The sequence below is a fragment of the Buteo buteo genome, chromosome 4, assembly GCF_964188355.1.
Source record: "Buteo buteo chromosome 4, bButBut1.hap1.1, whole genome shotgun sequence".
In the NCBI taxonomy this organism is placed as follows: domain Eukaryota; kingdom Metazoa; phylum Chordata; class Aves; order Accipitriformes; family Accipitridae; genus Buteo; species Buteo buteo.
Genome location: NC_134174.1, coordinates 53693532 through 53706111, shown reverse-complemented (window position 1 = coordinate 53706111; position 12580 = coordinate 53693532). Strand labels below are relative to the sequence as shown.

At 55.7% G+C, this 12580-nt stretch overlaps 1 protein-coding gene across 1 annotated transcript in view; it reads right to left on the bottom strand.

Annotated features, from left to right (window-relative positions):
- The window catches only part of HPSE2 (heparanase 2 (inactive)), a 113379-nt gene extending 102036 nt beyond the window's left edge, over positions 1-11343 (bottom strand). Inside the window, exons 1-2 of the mRNA XM_075026175.1 lie at positions 11084-11343; positions 9845-10002 (exon numbers count right to left, since the gene is read on the bottom strand). Coding sequence (XP_074882276.1) covers positions 9845-10002; positions 11084-11343 — 418 coding nt within the window. The remainder of the gene's footprint in view (positions 1-9844; positions 10003-11083) is intronic.
- Between the last annotated feature and the right edge of the window lie 1237 nt (positions 11344-12580).

The window sequence follows — 12580 nt, the reverse complement described above, 5'->3', positions numbered from 1 at the left end:
AAACAAGTTTGTTTCCTAAAAGGGATGGAGGGCTCCTAAAAACCAAACCAGGGCCAATGTGGACCCATATGGAGGAACCACTGGCCTGGGACCAGGGTTCTTGCCCTCCCGGTCAGGGGCCAGGACAGCACCTTGGAGAGTGCAAGGGGACGTGGCAGCGGGTCCTGCATGACACCCCTACCTCCATCCTCAGGGACCACACGTCACAGCAAACACACGGTTGGGCAAGGGATGGCCCTGTGTGCACTGTCAGCAGGGTCTGGGGACAAAGGGCAGGCCCAGGGGACCAGGCCCAGGAATGAGGAGCAGGAGCAGTGTTTGGAGTCCTGGCCTTAGGTGATGGAGCTGCAGTGACAGGGATTAGCACAAGGAAGTCAAGTCACATTCAGACAAATTCCTGGGAGAGTCTGGAAGAAGGTGTGCAGGGCACAGAAAGTGGGGGCACTTTCTGGCAGTCGCCTTCATGGGGTTCTCAGAGAGCTACCACTGCAGACATTCAGGAAGCAGCAGCAAGACATGCAAAGTCCTGGCTTCTGAAATTGATGAAGGACCCAAGAAACTTGCCCAAGACCTAAAAACGGAGGTGGACCCCACATTCATTATAGCTCCAGCTTAAACAGTGGGCAGATGACTGCGATATGGAGCTCTCCAAAGAACTCGGTGCCTGGTCATCCAGACCCCACCAGGCTGTACTCAGTGCAGGGGGGGAGGCAAGGGCACCTCCGCACCACTTTTGGGGACCAGCAGCACCGAGGGAAGAGGGGTGGCAGGCCACAGCTTCTGGAGGCTCAGGGGAAATCTCAGCAGAGCAACGCAGGGGAAACAGCCAGCAAGGACCTCGTAGCCCTCAAATCTTAAAGGATAAGACAGAAAAGAGAGAGACGCAAGGAGGGCAAGGAGGAGGGTACCCCAGGAGGCGCTGGACAGGGCAGCCCCCGAGCAGGAGCTCCAGGAGAAGGACACTCGCTGCCTTCCTGAACGTCGATGAAAAAAAAAAAAAATAAAATAGAAATAAACCACCCAGCAAAACACGAAACCGAGCAGCACTTGCCAGAAGTGCGAAAGAAGAACTCCAGATGTGGGAGCCCCAGAGGATGCCAAATGGTTTCCAAAGACGGCAGACCACGAGCTCTGCCCCGAGAGGGGCCGGGGCCGGGGCCGGGTCAGTACCCTGGCCAGCTCAGCCTCCCGCGGCGGCGGCCCGGCCGGGCCGACCCCCGGCGGAGCGGAGCGGGGCGGAGCGGGGCGGCGCGGAGCGGAGCGGCGCTGCGGGGCGGCCCGGCGGCGGCGCGGGTCCCGCGGTGTCGGGTCCGGCAGCCGCCGTGCGGTATGGAGGGAGCACACCCGTGTGGCGGTCAGGTGAGCTGCGGCTGGCGGGAGACACGGGCGCACGGAGGGGAAAGCCCGGGAGCGGCTGAGGCGTCGGGCGCCCGCAAGGAGCTCGCCCCTCGCCGGGCTGCGAAGCCTGCGCGGAGGATGCTGCTTTGCAAAGGCTGCTTTGTTTCCGAGCGCCTGCACGTTTCTCTGTCCCGCCTCTGGGATCTGGGCATCTCCAGAGCTTACAGGCATGCTGCCTATGGAGGCCACCCAGTCTACCCACGGAAATTTTGAAGAACGAGTTAGAAAATACCCCTCGGGAGCGACACGAGCACAGCAATCCCATCCCAGGGCAAGATGCCCGTCCCAGGGCGTCCCAGGACTAGCAGTCCCTTTCCGTGAGCTGCCGGCACCACGGGGTTGCACTAACTGTTTCCCACCATACCAGTACCGGGCCAGAGAGCTCCCAAGCCGTGGAACCTCCGGGACGGCACACAGAAACACCTCCCAGCTGCCTGCTGGAGAGGCTTTCCCCGACCCACAGAGTGAGCTTCTGCTCACGGGAATTTACACGGCATCAGCGTGGCCTGCGTGCAAGCGCCCATCCCATGGCTTGTGCCACCATCTGCCCACAGGCGACTTCCCTTCCAGGAGTCACTGGAGTCACGGAGCAGACACTGGCTATTGCAGCTGGTCAGCTGGGAGATGGGAGCAGGGCACAGACCCAGGTTTATGCGGACAGGGCAGAGGGATACGGTTATGGTCAAAGGGATGCGTGACAGAAGGGTGAAGAGGAGAAGCAACTCATCTTTCTGTGTGTGTGTGTGGAAGCGAGCGCTGCCCGCAGCCATCGCCACTCCAGCAAAAGCCACAGTCACCACTGCCACTGCCGTGGCACCAGAACAAGCTGAGGTTGCCCATCCTCCTAATGGGACTGTTTGCTTCAGCTTTCCAGCCTTAGAAAGTGAATTTAAAAAGAAAAAAGCAAACTCTTATGTTAACAAAAACTAAATATTCTCACTAAAAAAAATTAGAATATTAAAAAATGGTGTTAGTGCAGAAGTTAAATAGATGTTTAATGGGTCACCAGCCAAAACTCAAATTGCAGGTTGCCAAACTTGTAAAGTATTTACTTTTTAAATCAACACATTTTAAAATGCTTTAAACACCAGATTTGTCTGCTGAAATTATTATAAAGTGCCCAGTGATTGTGAAATTCGGAACACAATTTCTATTTAGAAAGCCTGAAGATTTCTCAAGCCAAAAACTGCATCCTCATCATGTCTGTCTTCAACAGGCAAATTTCTGACACATCAGTACCATTCCTTTCTTTTAGCTGGGCAAAATTCCCTGACAATGAGTTCCACAAGTTATTTCCCACTATATAAAAAAAAATCATATTTGTTTGGTTTATATGTAATAATTCCACTGGATGCTCCCTATTTCTCGTGTCATGAAAACAAGAAAATAATCATTCCCAAATTTTCTTCTCTCTGTACCACTGAGTTCACAGCTTTTATCATATTCTCAGTCATTTTTCCAAGCTGAAAAAAACTCTAAGCTCTATGACTGAAAGCTGTGACTTCGATCATGTTCATCACCCTATTCTACACATATATATTATTTACACCAATTAGTGTGTCGTCACCTAGTTTGCTTATAGCATAAGAATGCTCTCAATGAGTTTCTGCAATTCTTTTCTAATATTCCTAACATTGGATTCACTTTTTATTTCCCTAAAGGTATTCAGAGACCATAAATTCAAAAAATTTTCCCTGAATAGCAACTGCTAATTTAAAACCCATAGTCATATATGAAAAGTCACACACATTTCCCTCATGCATGTAACTTTGCATGAATTGCTTTTAATTCATAAGAAGATGTAGCACACAAGAAAAGTGTGGAACTAGCAAAAATATGTAATGTTTTTTAGAGACTTTAGGACACCTATTATAAACAATCAAACATATAACCATAGAAATCTTTCATCTCACCCATATACCAGCAAATAGCTAACAAATCAGGATCTAATTCTTTGATTGTGCCACTTCCTGCAGTTATTAAAACAATTTTCATGCATAATTCTAGCAAAACAGTTTGAAATTTAAAAAGAAAAAGTTGAGATAAACAGGAAATCTTTGGAAGCATCTCCTGCATAGACAGTATCTCCCTTACCTTGTATAAGGTGATTTCTACGGCCTTTTTTTTAAAAAATTTCTGAGGAAACAACTAAGCACTGGCGCTCCTTACATAGAAATCCCTGCCAGGCAGAGCAGGTTGCAGCTCCTTCCCTGCAGTTGTGGTGCCTGGGAACTAGAGAGCAGGAGGCTGCCTCAGAGCTCACGCCAAGGCACGGAGCAGCCCCAGCTCTGGCAAATCCCAGGAGACCGAAGGACATCAGAGGCTCTACCCGTCTTTTGGGACCGAGTGCTTGCAATGTCTGAAATGCTGCAGCCCTCCCAAAGGAGCCGTGTTTTAAACACTTGGAGGGTGAAAAAACAACTGTTCCCTCTGCAAGCTCGGCAAGGACAGATGCCTAAACTGTTGAGGGATGTTTAAGCAGACAAAAAGGGGCTCTGGGTGACCAGAAACAGAAGGTGATTCCTTGAATAAAGGAAAACTTGTTCATTTTTACTGGGACAACAGGATGGTTCTTCATTCAGAAACACCTGCTGCTAAGTTTTATGAGCTGGCAGAGCCAAAGGGGCAGTCCCAGCCACATGGCAATAACCCTCCCTTGCTCTGGCTCTGGTATCTTCATACCCCATGATGACTGCCATGATCCCACTCACTAAATTCACAGTAAAACAGTTGCCTTTTTTTTCCCATGAATTAGTTTTCTGCTGGCTTAGCAGAGGATCAGAAACATGCCAGCACCAATAGAAGGGAAGCAGCAGAAGGACACAGTGCAGAGCAAAAGAAGGCAGGGGGACCAGCCCTTTTGGTGGCAGCAAACCAAGCTTCACCACCTTCAGGACACAGTTTTGTAGGATTTAATCTGACCAAGGCTGAGGCTGCTGCACTCCCATCTTTCCCTGCAAGCCTTCCTTTCCCAGCACTGTCCTCTACACCTCCACGGTCACGCGTCATTAATCGGTTCAGGCAGCCGAATGAGTTGAAGTGCAATCACCTCTCCACCATCAGGTTTTGGCCAGCTGGGTTCCCTGAACTGACTCACCAGGTAAACTCAGGCTCCAGGCACAGGAGAGGGCAGGAACATGCCAGAAGGGGCAGAAGGGTGGAAGCAGCAGCCCTGGCTGAGGTCTGCTCCAGCCCCTGCGCAACCACACACACATGTAAAGGAATCCTCAGGTCATTTAGCATTTATTATCTTCCTTTCCACTTGATACCTAAGACCCTTGCACATACTCTAAAAGCACAGCATCCTAGAAGCATCCTGTGCAATACAAACTGAGCAAGGGTAAAATGACATTCCCACTGCTGCACAAATCTCGAGGTTCAGACAAAATGCCAGGTACCTGAAAGCGTCTGAAGGAATGGATCCCAGACTGAAAGGACACCCAGAAAACCTATGCCAGAATTACACAGCATAATGAGAAGTTTCCCACACTATATGGCAAAATCTCCTGACTAGTATGGAAGGCATAAGAAACATGTCTTTTTCCAGTTGTTTGTGGTAATCGGCCATTTTTCCAGATGCCCAGTATCCTCTCCAAAAAAGGAGATAAAATAGAAGGAAGTAACTTACCAGTAATTAAGAGAGTATTTTTGAAATGTGTTGTCCATATGCACTTCAGCTCAGAAACTTCTCTGACGCACTACCTACAGCATGCGTATGTGCTCCCCTTCCCCTCTCCCTCCCATGACCCACAGAGGCCCATACTGGCTGTGTGTGGTAAATGTCCTTTGGTCTCTTCTCAGCCACACAAGCCCAATAGGCTACACAAAGCCTGAGGGACAGGATGGATGAGCCGTGCACTTGGGCCAACGTATCTTGAAGAACTCCAGCTACGAGTAACTTCTCTTTCTCCCTTGATTTCTCCTTCACAGCACATATGCACAGGGGGAAACTCTAAGCAATGTTTATGCCACCACAGGTTGCCCAAAGCTGGTCTGTGTGGCTTCCAGGTGAGAGGCAGTTGAGGACCACCCGGCAGATGAGCAGGTTCCACATTAGCCCACCAAACTCACACTGTAGCACCAGCAGGGAGCTTCCAAATTGGGCTCTAGGTTCAGGCATGGAGACAGCACCTGCAGCACCCTTGCTGAACCAACACCAGGTCTCCACACCACACGTAACACTCCAACACCAAGCTCCAGGGCAGCATGTGAGTCAGGTTTTAGCAAACCCAGCTTCAGAAGAGGTTTTGTACCAGCAACTATAGCCTGAGCAAAAAGGTTGCCCTGTGTGTTTGCTCCAAAAAGGAGCTGCTCAAGCCTGTTTTCCTGGAGACCAATATTTCTTATCATCCCATTCCTCAGACCCAACTGGTCCATGGCATGTGTGAGGCAGTTGAAAGGACAGGACAAACGGATTGCTTGGTAGACAATTCAACAGCAAAAGGAGAAGCAGGTCTACTACATAGACTGAGCATGAGACCTTACATCTTGGTACCTGCCCAGGGATCAGACATGTGCCTATGGCAGGAGAGAAACACATCTCCAGATAACAAAGCACTACTCTCAGCACAGCTGGTGAAGAAAAACAAACTCAGCAGGGCACATACAGAGAAACACCATTTAAGGGAGAGAAAAGTGTCTCGGGCTAAAAACGTTACCCCTCTTGATCATCAAATGTCAAAAAGTCTCTGGCACAGCCCCACCTCCTGGTACCACAGAACGTGACATACATTAAACTGGTTTTCTGTTTCTAACAGACCTGAGGCTGGCCAATGCCATATCCAAATAGGGTGGACTCCAGGACTGACCATGCAAAGTAGGGGCTGCAGGGGATGGCAGCCACCTGGTGTACACTATAGGCTGAGGTGTTAATGTAACAGATTAGTTAGATGACCTTCTCATAGTTAGCAAAGTTCAGGGGGTGCATATAGCCATGCTACCACCAACAGGGACTGCACACCCTGCGGCTCACTTAAACCATTCATCACAGGAATCGCTTTTACAAGCTGCTCTGTCAGGTACGGACAAACCTGCCACCAGGTGATGAAACTGCTGTGCCAGCTTTATATGCAGCGCTGAAACAAGTTACCACACGCAGCCTCTTGCTGGGCACCACAGGCTGCCACCACAGATCGCTCACCACTTTGTTACCTTTACTGCCCAAACATGACTGGTCTGGACTGGAGTGAGGTTGTTCAGAGTTACAAAAGACAGATGCCATACACACCTGGTATTACACAATACTTCCAGGTCTGTGCTTCCAGGAAGAATTTGTACAAGAATGACCTTGAAGCCTAAAGGGAACACCTTATTTCAGGAAAATTAAGTACATTTTAGATACAAGTCTAAAACAATTACTATAACCCTCAGAGAGCACCCACACTCTCCATGGAGGAAAGCAAAGGAAAAAGATGGTCTGGTGACCCCAAAGGCAGGTCTAGGTAAAGGCAGTTTTCGGGTGGAGGTACGCATGGCTGTAACAGTTTGAAAGGGAAATAAATAGAAATCTAAACAGAGGGGAAAGAGTAGGGTGAATCTCTGAGTCATCAGGAAGGTGGAGCACTACAGAGAGAGAAAAGACTATCAAAGGCAGCAGTGAAGAATACCTGGTCTGGAGGGCAACAGGGTGGCAGAGGGGGATTTACAGCGCAAAGATCCCTGTACAGAGATTCATTCAAACGCCAGCAAGCATGGTCACAGGGCAGACGACCCATGAAGGATGCTGCAAAGCAGTCCTGTTGCTGCTGCTGCCCACCTGAATGCCTGAGATGGCCACACTGAGGTAGCCTGTGAGCATGCAGAGGAGTGCAGCTGCCTGTAATGTGACTACCACTCACAGAGTTACTCTCTAGTGACTGCAGTTCTCCGAGCAGTCTTGTACAGGTGCCCTTCACCTCTCCGTCCTGCACCCTATTGAGTTGCTGCAGCTGAGAGGAACGTAAGATGTGCCCTTCCCTCCCCATCTATGCACAGGCCACAGGGGAACATGAGGCCGGGAACACCCGCGGGGGCTGCAGAGAGAGCCCAGGCACTGGGGTCACGGGCCTGGAGTCTCTGTGCACCCACAGGGTGAACAGGCAAAAAGACAAACACTCGAAGCAGAAAACAACCAAACTATCGCTTGTCATGTAACTAAAAATCACTAAGGTGATGCATAAGACAGAGATTCACTGATTTTTCTTCTCATTATTTTCTGACTTTTTTAACTAATCGAGCCCCCCCCACTTCTTCCCCACTCCTGTGCCACTAAAGCTGAGACAAGAAATTTCAGAAAATAGATGCTGGACATACAAAAGGCCACAGACATGGAAAACAACCCCAACCACCCCAGATAACTTGTGGAGGACGAAGGCTACCTAGCAGGACGCTTGCTGGCTTCCCCCACACTCAGGCGCTGATTGGCATCTTTTTTCTGTGCTGTCTGCTCAGGCTGCAAGTTCTTTACAGCAAGGGCATCTGCTTGTACATTTGTGCATGCCCTGATCCCAGGCAGGTCCCGGGCGAGCCACAGATGAGGGAACAAAAACCAGACCAGTGCTCTGAAAGAAGATGGCTGCTCATATCCAGTACAGCAGGGCAGAGAGTTGCAGTGGCATCAGGATTTCATTTTGGAGAACTGGATCCCTCTAGTGAAGCCCTCAGTGCAGCCTCAGCACAAAAAGATGCGAGCTACCAGCAACTCTAGCCCTGGAGCTTGCACACAGATCTTAAGAACAAATACGAAAGCTTTGCTTCCAGGCAGGAAATCCCTTTTACCACACCTTTCTGATTTACACCGATGCTTGATACACACCACATGTGTCCCCTCCTTCCCTCACCCACATTTGCAATGGTTCTGTTCCATATTTAAGTGATGAAAAGTTAAGACCTGTGGTTACAACTTCTATGAGAAGCTTCATTTTGAAGGGCTGCTACATTTCAACTTTATTGCCATGAGGAAAACTGAAAAAAACAAAAGCTTTCAGTCCTTCCCTAACATGAAAGCTGTTGTGAAGACATTTAATAAGTGCAAGTTCTCTCCTGCAAGTTGTTGAAATATTGAAAGTGGGAAAAATTATTCCTACAAATGTTTTGTATGAGTCCCATCCACACTTTTATGCACTACGCTTAATTTCTTCTGTTCGAGGTGGCTGCGGCAGGTTTGGCCAGCATTTTCTCCTGAAGTACATCTCAGTAGGCAGAGCTTACAACAAGCCTGAGATTTGTTACGAGGAGAAGAAAAACAAGGAATAACATCGGGATTGCTCCATCTAGGAGACCAAGCGAAAGATGGAGCACGCAAACCTACCCACCTGCCTGCGTGTGGGAATAGAGGGACATTCATCTCTGTGAGATCAGATGTTACGTGAGGGAACAGCGGGAGTGAGAGCCATCAGAAAACTGGCAAATGCATCTGCTTTTTCCATTCAGCACTGTGCTGCTGACTAGGTCTCTGCAAAACTTCCTCTGTTCCACAGACCTGCCCACCGGGATCTGTCTGGCATTAATTGGCCTTCAAAATTACTTATGGAAATATCTTCAGCTAATTTTTGTAAGTCATTGAGTAAGAAAAAAAAAGTTTAAAAAAAAAAAAAGAAGCAAGAGAGAAAAATCAATAAATTCTCGCATGCGGACATGGTATCCTGCTTCTTAAAACAAATGCCTTCGGATGGAGACTTGGCCCTGACTTTTCTATGAAGTTTCTTTGTGTGAATGAAGGGCCGCAGAAGGCGAAAGCCTTTAGTGCAGCTGGGGACCGCTGGGGAGGAGGGCAGAGCGGCGGAGAAGAGGGGAGCAGCAGAAAGCCGTGGGCCAGGCAGTGCCCTTCAGAAAGACCTACGAAGGCAGAGCGGTCCGGGGCGGGGGGGAGCGGCCCCGGCCGGGCACCGGCAGGCGGGGACCGAGCGGCCCAGCCGCCACCAAGCCCGGCGGGGAGCCCCGGGTCTGCGGCGGGCGGAGAAACGCGGAACGACGGCGGCGTCCTTGGGGAAAGGCTGGGCTCCCCGAGAGCCGCGGGAGAGGCGCGGGGCGGTGCGTGCACAGGCAGCCCGGGGCTGCGGTGCCCGGTCCCCGCCAGGAACGGGGGCAAAGCCCCCCTCTGCAGCGGGCGGCGCTGCCCGCTCGGGGCTTGGGAGCGAAGGGAGCCGGCGGACGCGGCGGGGAAGAGGGGGGGGGGGGAATACGAGAAGCCCCGCTCCCCGGTGCCGGCCTTTTGTTCCCGGGGGCCGGCATCCGCCGGATCCACGGGCAACGGGCAGGCGGGCTCCGCCGAGCTCCGCGGCTCGCCCCTCCCGGGGAGGAAAGGGCACGGGGGAGGCTCCCCTGCCCGGTGCCCGGCGGCAGCGCTGCCCGGGCGCGGCGCGGCCCCGCCTGGGCGCAGGGAGCGCGGGGCAGGCGGAGCGGGACCGCCCGGCGCCCGCAGCCCCCCGCTGCCGCGCCCGCTCCCCGCCCCGGCCCCGGAGCTCACCGTCCTCGTAGTTCTTGAGGTAGTAGTCGGGGCCGGGCCCGCCGCGGCTCTTGGCCGGGTTCTTCACGTTGTGGAACTGCAGAAAGTCCGTCCTCTTGCCCGCGAAGCGCAGGAAGGCGGGAGCCAGGCCCCGCGCCAGGGTCACCAGCCGCCGGGAGCTGGGGAGAGCAGAGAGCGGGCTGAGGGCGCCGCGGGCCGGGCCGGGCCGGGCCCTCCCCTCCCGGTACCGGCAACGACCGGCGGCCACGGGGCTCGGGGACCCGCCGTTGCCCTCCCCGGCGCTGCTGCCCCGCCCGGTGCGGGTACCGCCGCAGCGGCACCCGGCTGCGGGGATTTGCGCCGGCCGAGCGGCGCGGCCCGGGAGCGGGGAGCCGCCCCGCCCGCCGGCGGTGGCCCGGAGGCCGGCGGGACCCGGCTCTCTCTCTCCCCCCCCCCCCCGCCGCTCCCCTCCCCTCCCCGGCCCCGGCGCCCCCCGGACAAGTGCAGCGGCGTCCCGGAGGCAGAAGCGCTCAGCCCGGGACCGTGCCGCGGGCCGAGCCGGCAGGGAGGGGAGCGGAGCCGGGGAGGGGAGGGAAGCGGGAGCCGGCCCGGCTCCGCTTCGCCCGCGCCTTCCCGCCTCCTCGCCCCGCTCCTTCCCCGGAGGCGGCAGGCGAAGGGACCCTCGGAGCGGGCGTGCGGAGGAGACCCGCTCTCCCTCCCCGACTTACCCAGCAGGGAGAGGGCTTTCTGGCCGTCCCAGCGCCTCCAGGCCGCGGCCGCTCCGCACCGCCGGTGGAGCCCAGCGCAGCTGCAGCCCGGCTCTGCCCCCCGCGCGGGGCTGGAAGTCCGGGGAGCGGAGGGCTCTGAAGACCTGGCCGACACCCCGCTCTCCGCCCGTCGGGACCTGGGGAAGGCTCGGCTCGGCTCGGCAGGCGGCCCCGTTCCTGCTGCTGGTTTTTGTTCGGGTTTTTGGTTTGTTTTTTTTTTTCCCTGTGCTGCCTCGGCCCCGTGTTGTGCTTTTTTTTGCGGAGGAGCGGTTGTTGGAGCGAAGGGAGCACGACATTTTTGCAGTCATAACTGATAAGTCTCCGAAATGCTTTCTCCATTGCAAACATGTGCATCTTAATGGAAACCATGGCCTCGCTCCCTCCGTCACAACAAGCGCCGCCAGCAGCGCGGAGCCCGGCGGGGCTGGGCGGCGGGGCCGCCGGGGAGCCCCGCGGGCGGCGTGGGGAGGGCGCCGGGGGGCTCCTGCCTTACCTTAAGAAATCGAGCCAGCCATCATGAATGATGGAGGGGTCCAGCTGCAGGGAGAGGAAATTCTCACTGATTATCCTGACAGGGCTCTTGGTGTTGACATCAAGGAGAATGAGAGTTCTTCCCTTCACACCTGGAGGTTTCTCCACCGGCAGCGCTCTCCTGTCCCCGGCCTGGGAGGGCAGCGAGAAGGTGGCCATGAGAGCCAGCCCAGGTGCCATCAGGGCTAAGAGCCCGGGGGGGCAGGAGCTGGGACAGGGCATGCCGGAGAGCAGGAAACCCCTAATTAACTCGCTGTCTGCAGGGGCTCGCTGGTGGCTAATTGTCCTTATCTAAAGTGTGGGGCGCTCTGCCTTTTTTTGCAATGTTTTGGTGCTGGTGGAGGGGAACTCACGCCCCTGACCAGCCTTTCTCGCAGCCGGTGCCAAGACTCCTTGCAGCCAGCACCGCCCCTTTAAGAGATGCAGGCTCCAGACATTTTTAACTTTTTGAAGGTAAGGGGAGGCTCCTGGTTTAACCCCCTCGGCTCGGGGCCCGCCGGCCCCGCCGCAGCCCCGCCAGCACCGAGCTTTCGCTTTGCGCCGGCTCCGCCGCCCACCGGCGGCCGCTTTCCGCCGCGGGAGCTCCCGCACCGCGCAAAACCGGGCCGGAGCCGGGACACCGAGACACCGGGGAGCTCCGCACCGGGGTCGGAGGGCGGCGGCCGCCCAGCACGGCCCTAGCTTGTCGCCGGCTGCAAGAACGGCCCAGGCGGTAAGGCTGCGGGGGCGGCCCTGGTTGGGGGAAAGGGGAGTTAATCACCCCGAAAAAAAAAAGCACTAACTATCCGCGGGGAGAGCTCGCCCCGAGCCGAGCCGGGACGCGGGGTGCTGGGCGAGGCCCCCGGGGCTGAGCGCTGACGGCTCCGCGGGACCCGACGGGCGCAGCGGGGCTCGGAGCGGCCGGCAGCCCGGAGCCCCGGCGGAGCACGCTCGCCTCGCCCCGTCCGGAGCCACCGGCTCAGCCGGCCCGCGCACGGGGAATCGGGCCTCTCCCGCCGGTCTCGGGGCTCGGCGGCGGGGAAAGGAGGGGGCGCGGCGGCAGCAGCGCCCGCTGTGGAAACGACGGCGTCGGGGGTGCAAAGGACAGCCCGGTTCGACGGAACCGACGATGTCCCCCGTGCCGGGGCCAGCCCGCGGCCGCTGCCTGCGGGACGGCCCGGGGCAGGACGGCCCGGGCTCGGCGCTCTGCAGAGGTGCAAGCGGCCGCGGTTCTCGACGCTGGGCGCAGGCTGGTGGCACCGGGCCCGTGATCGATGGCGGCTGCCGAGCATCCCGGGAGCGACGGCCCACCACAGGGAGTGCCCACCCGAACCGGGCATCCTCTCCCGCCAGCAGCCGCTTCTCGGGCAAGCCCCGGGGTTTCGCACACCAGCAGCCGGCGAGCTCCAGGACACGTAACGCGTTCTACCTGCCCCCCCCGCCCCCCCCGCCGCCGCGGCCCGCCCCGGTCCCCCCTTCG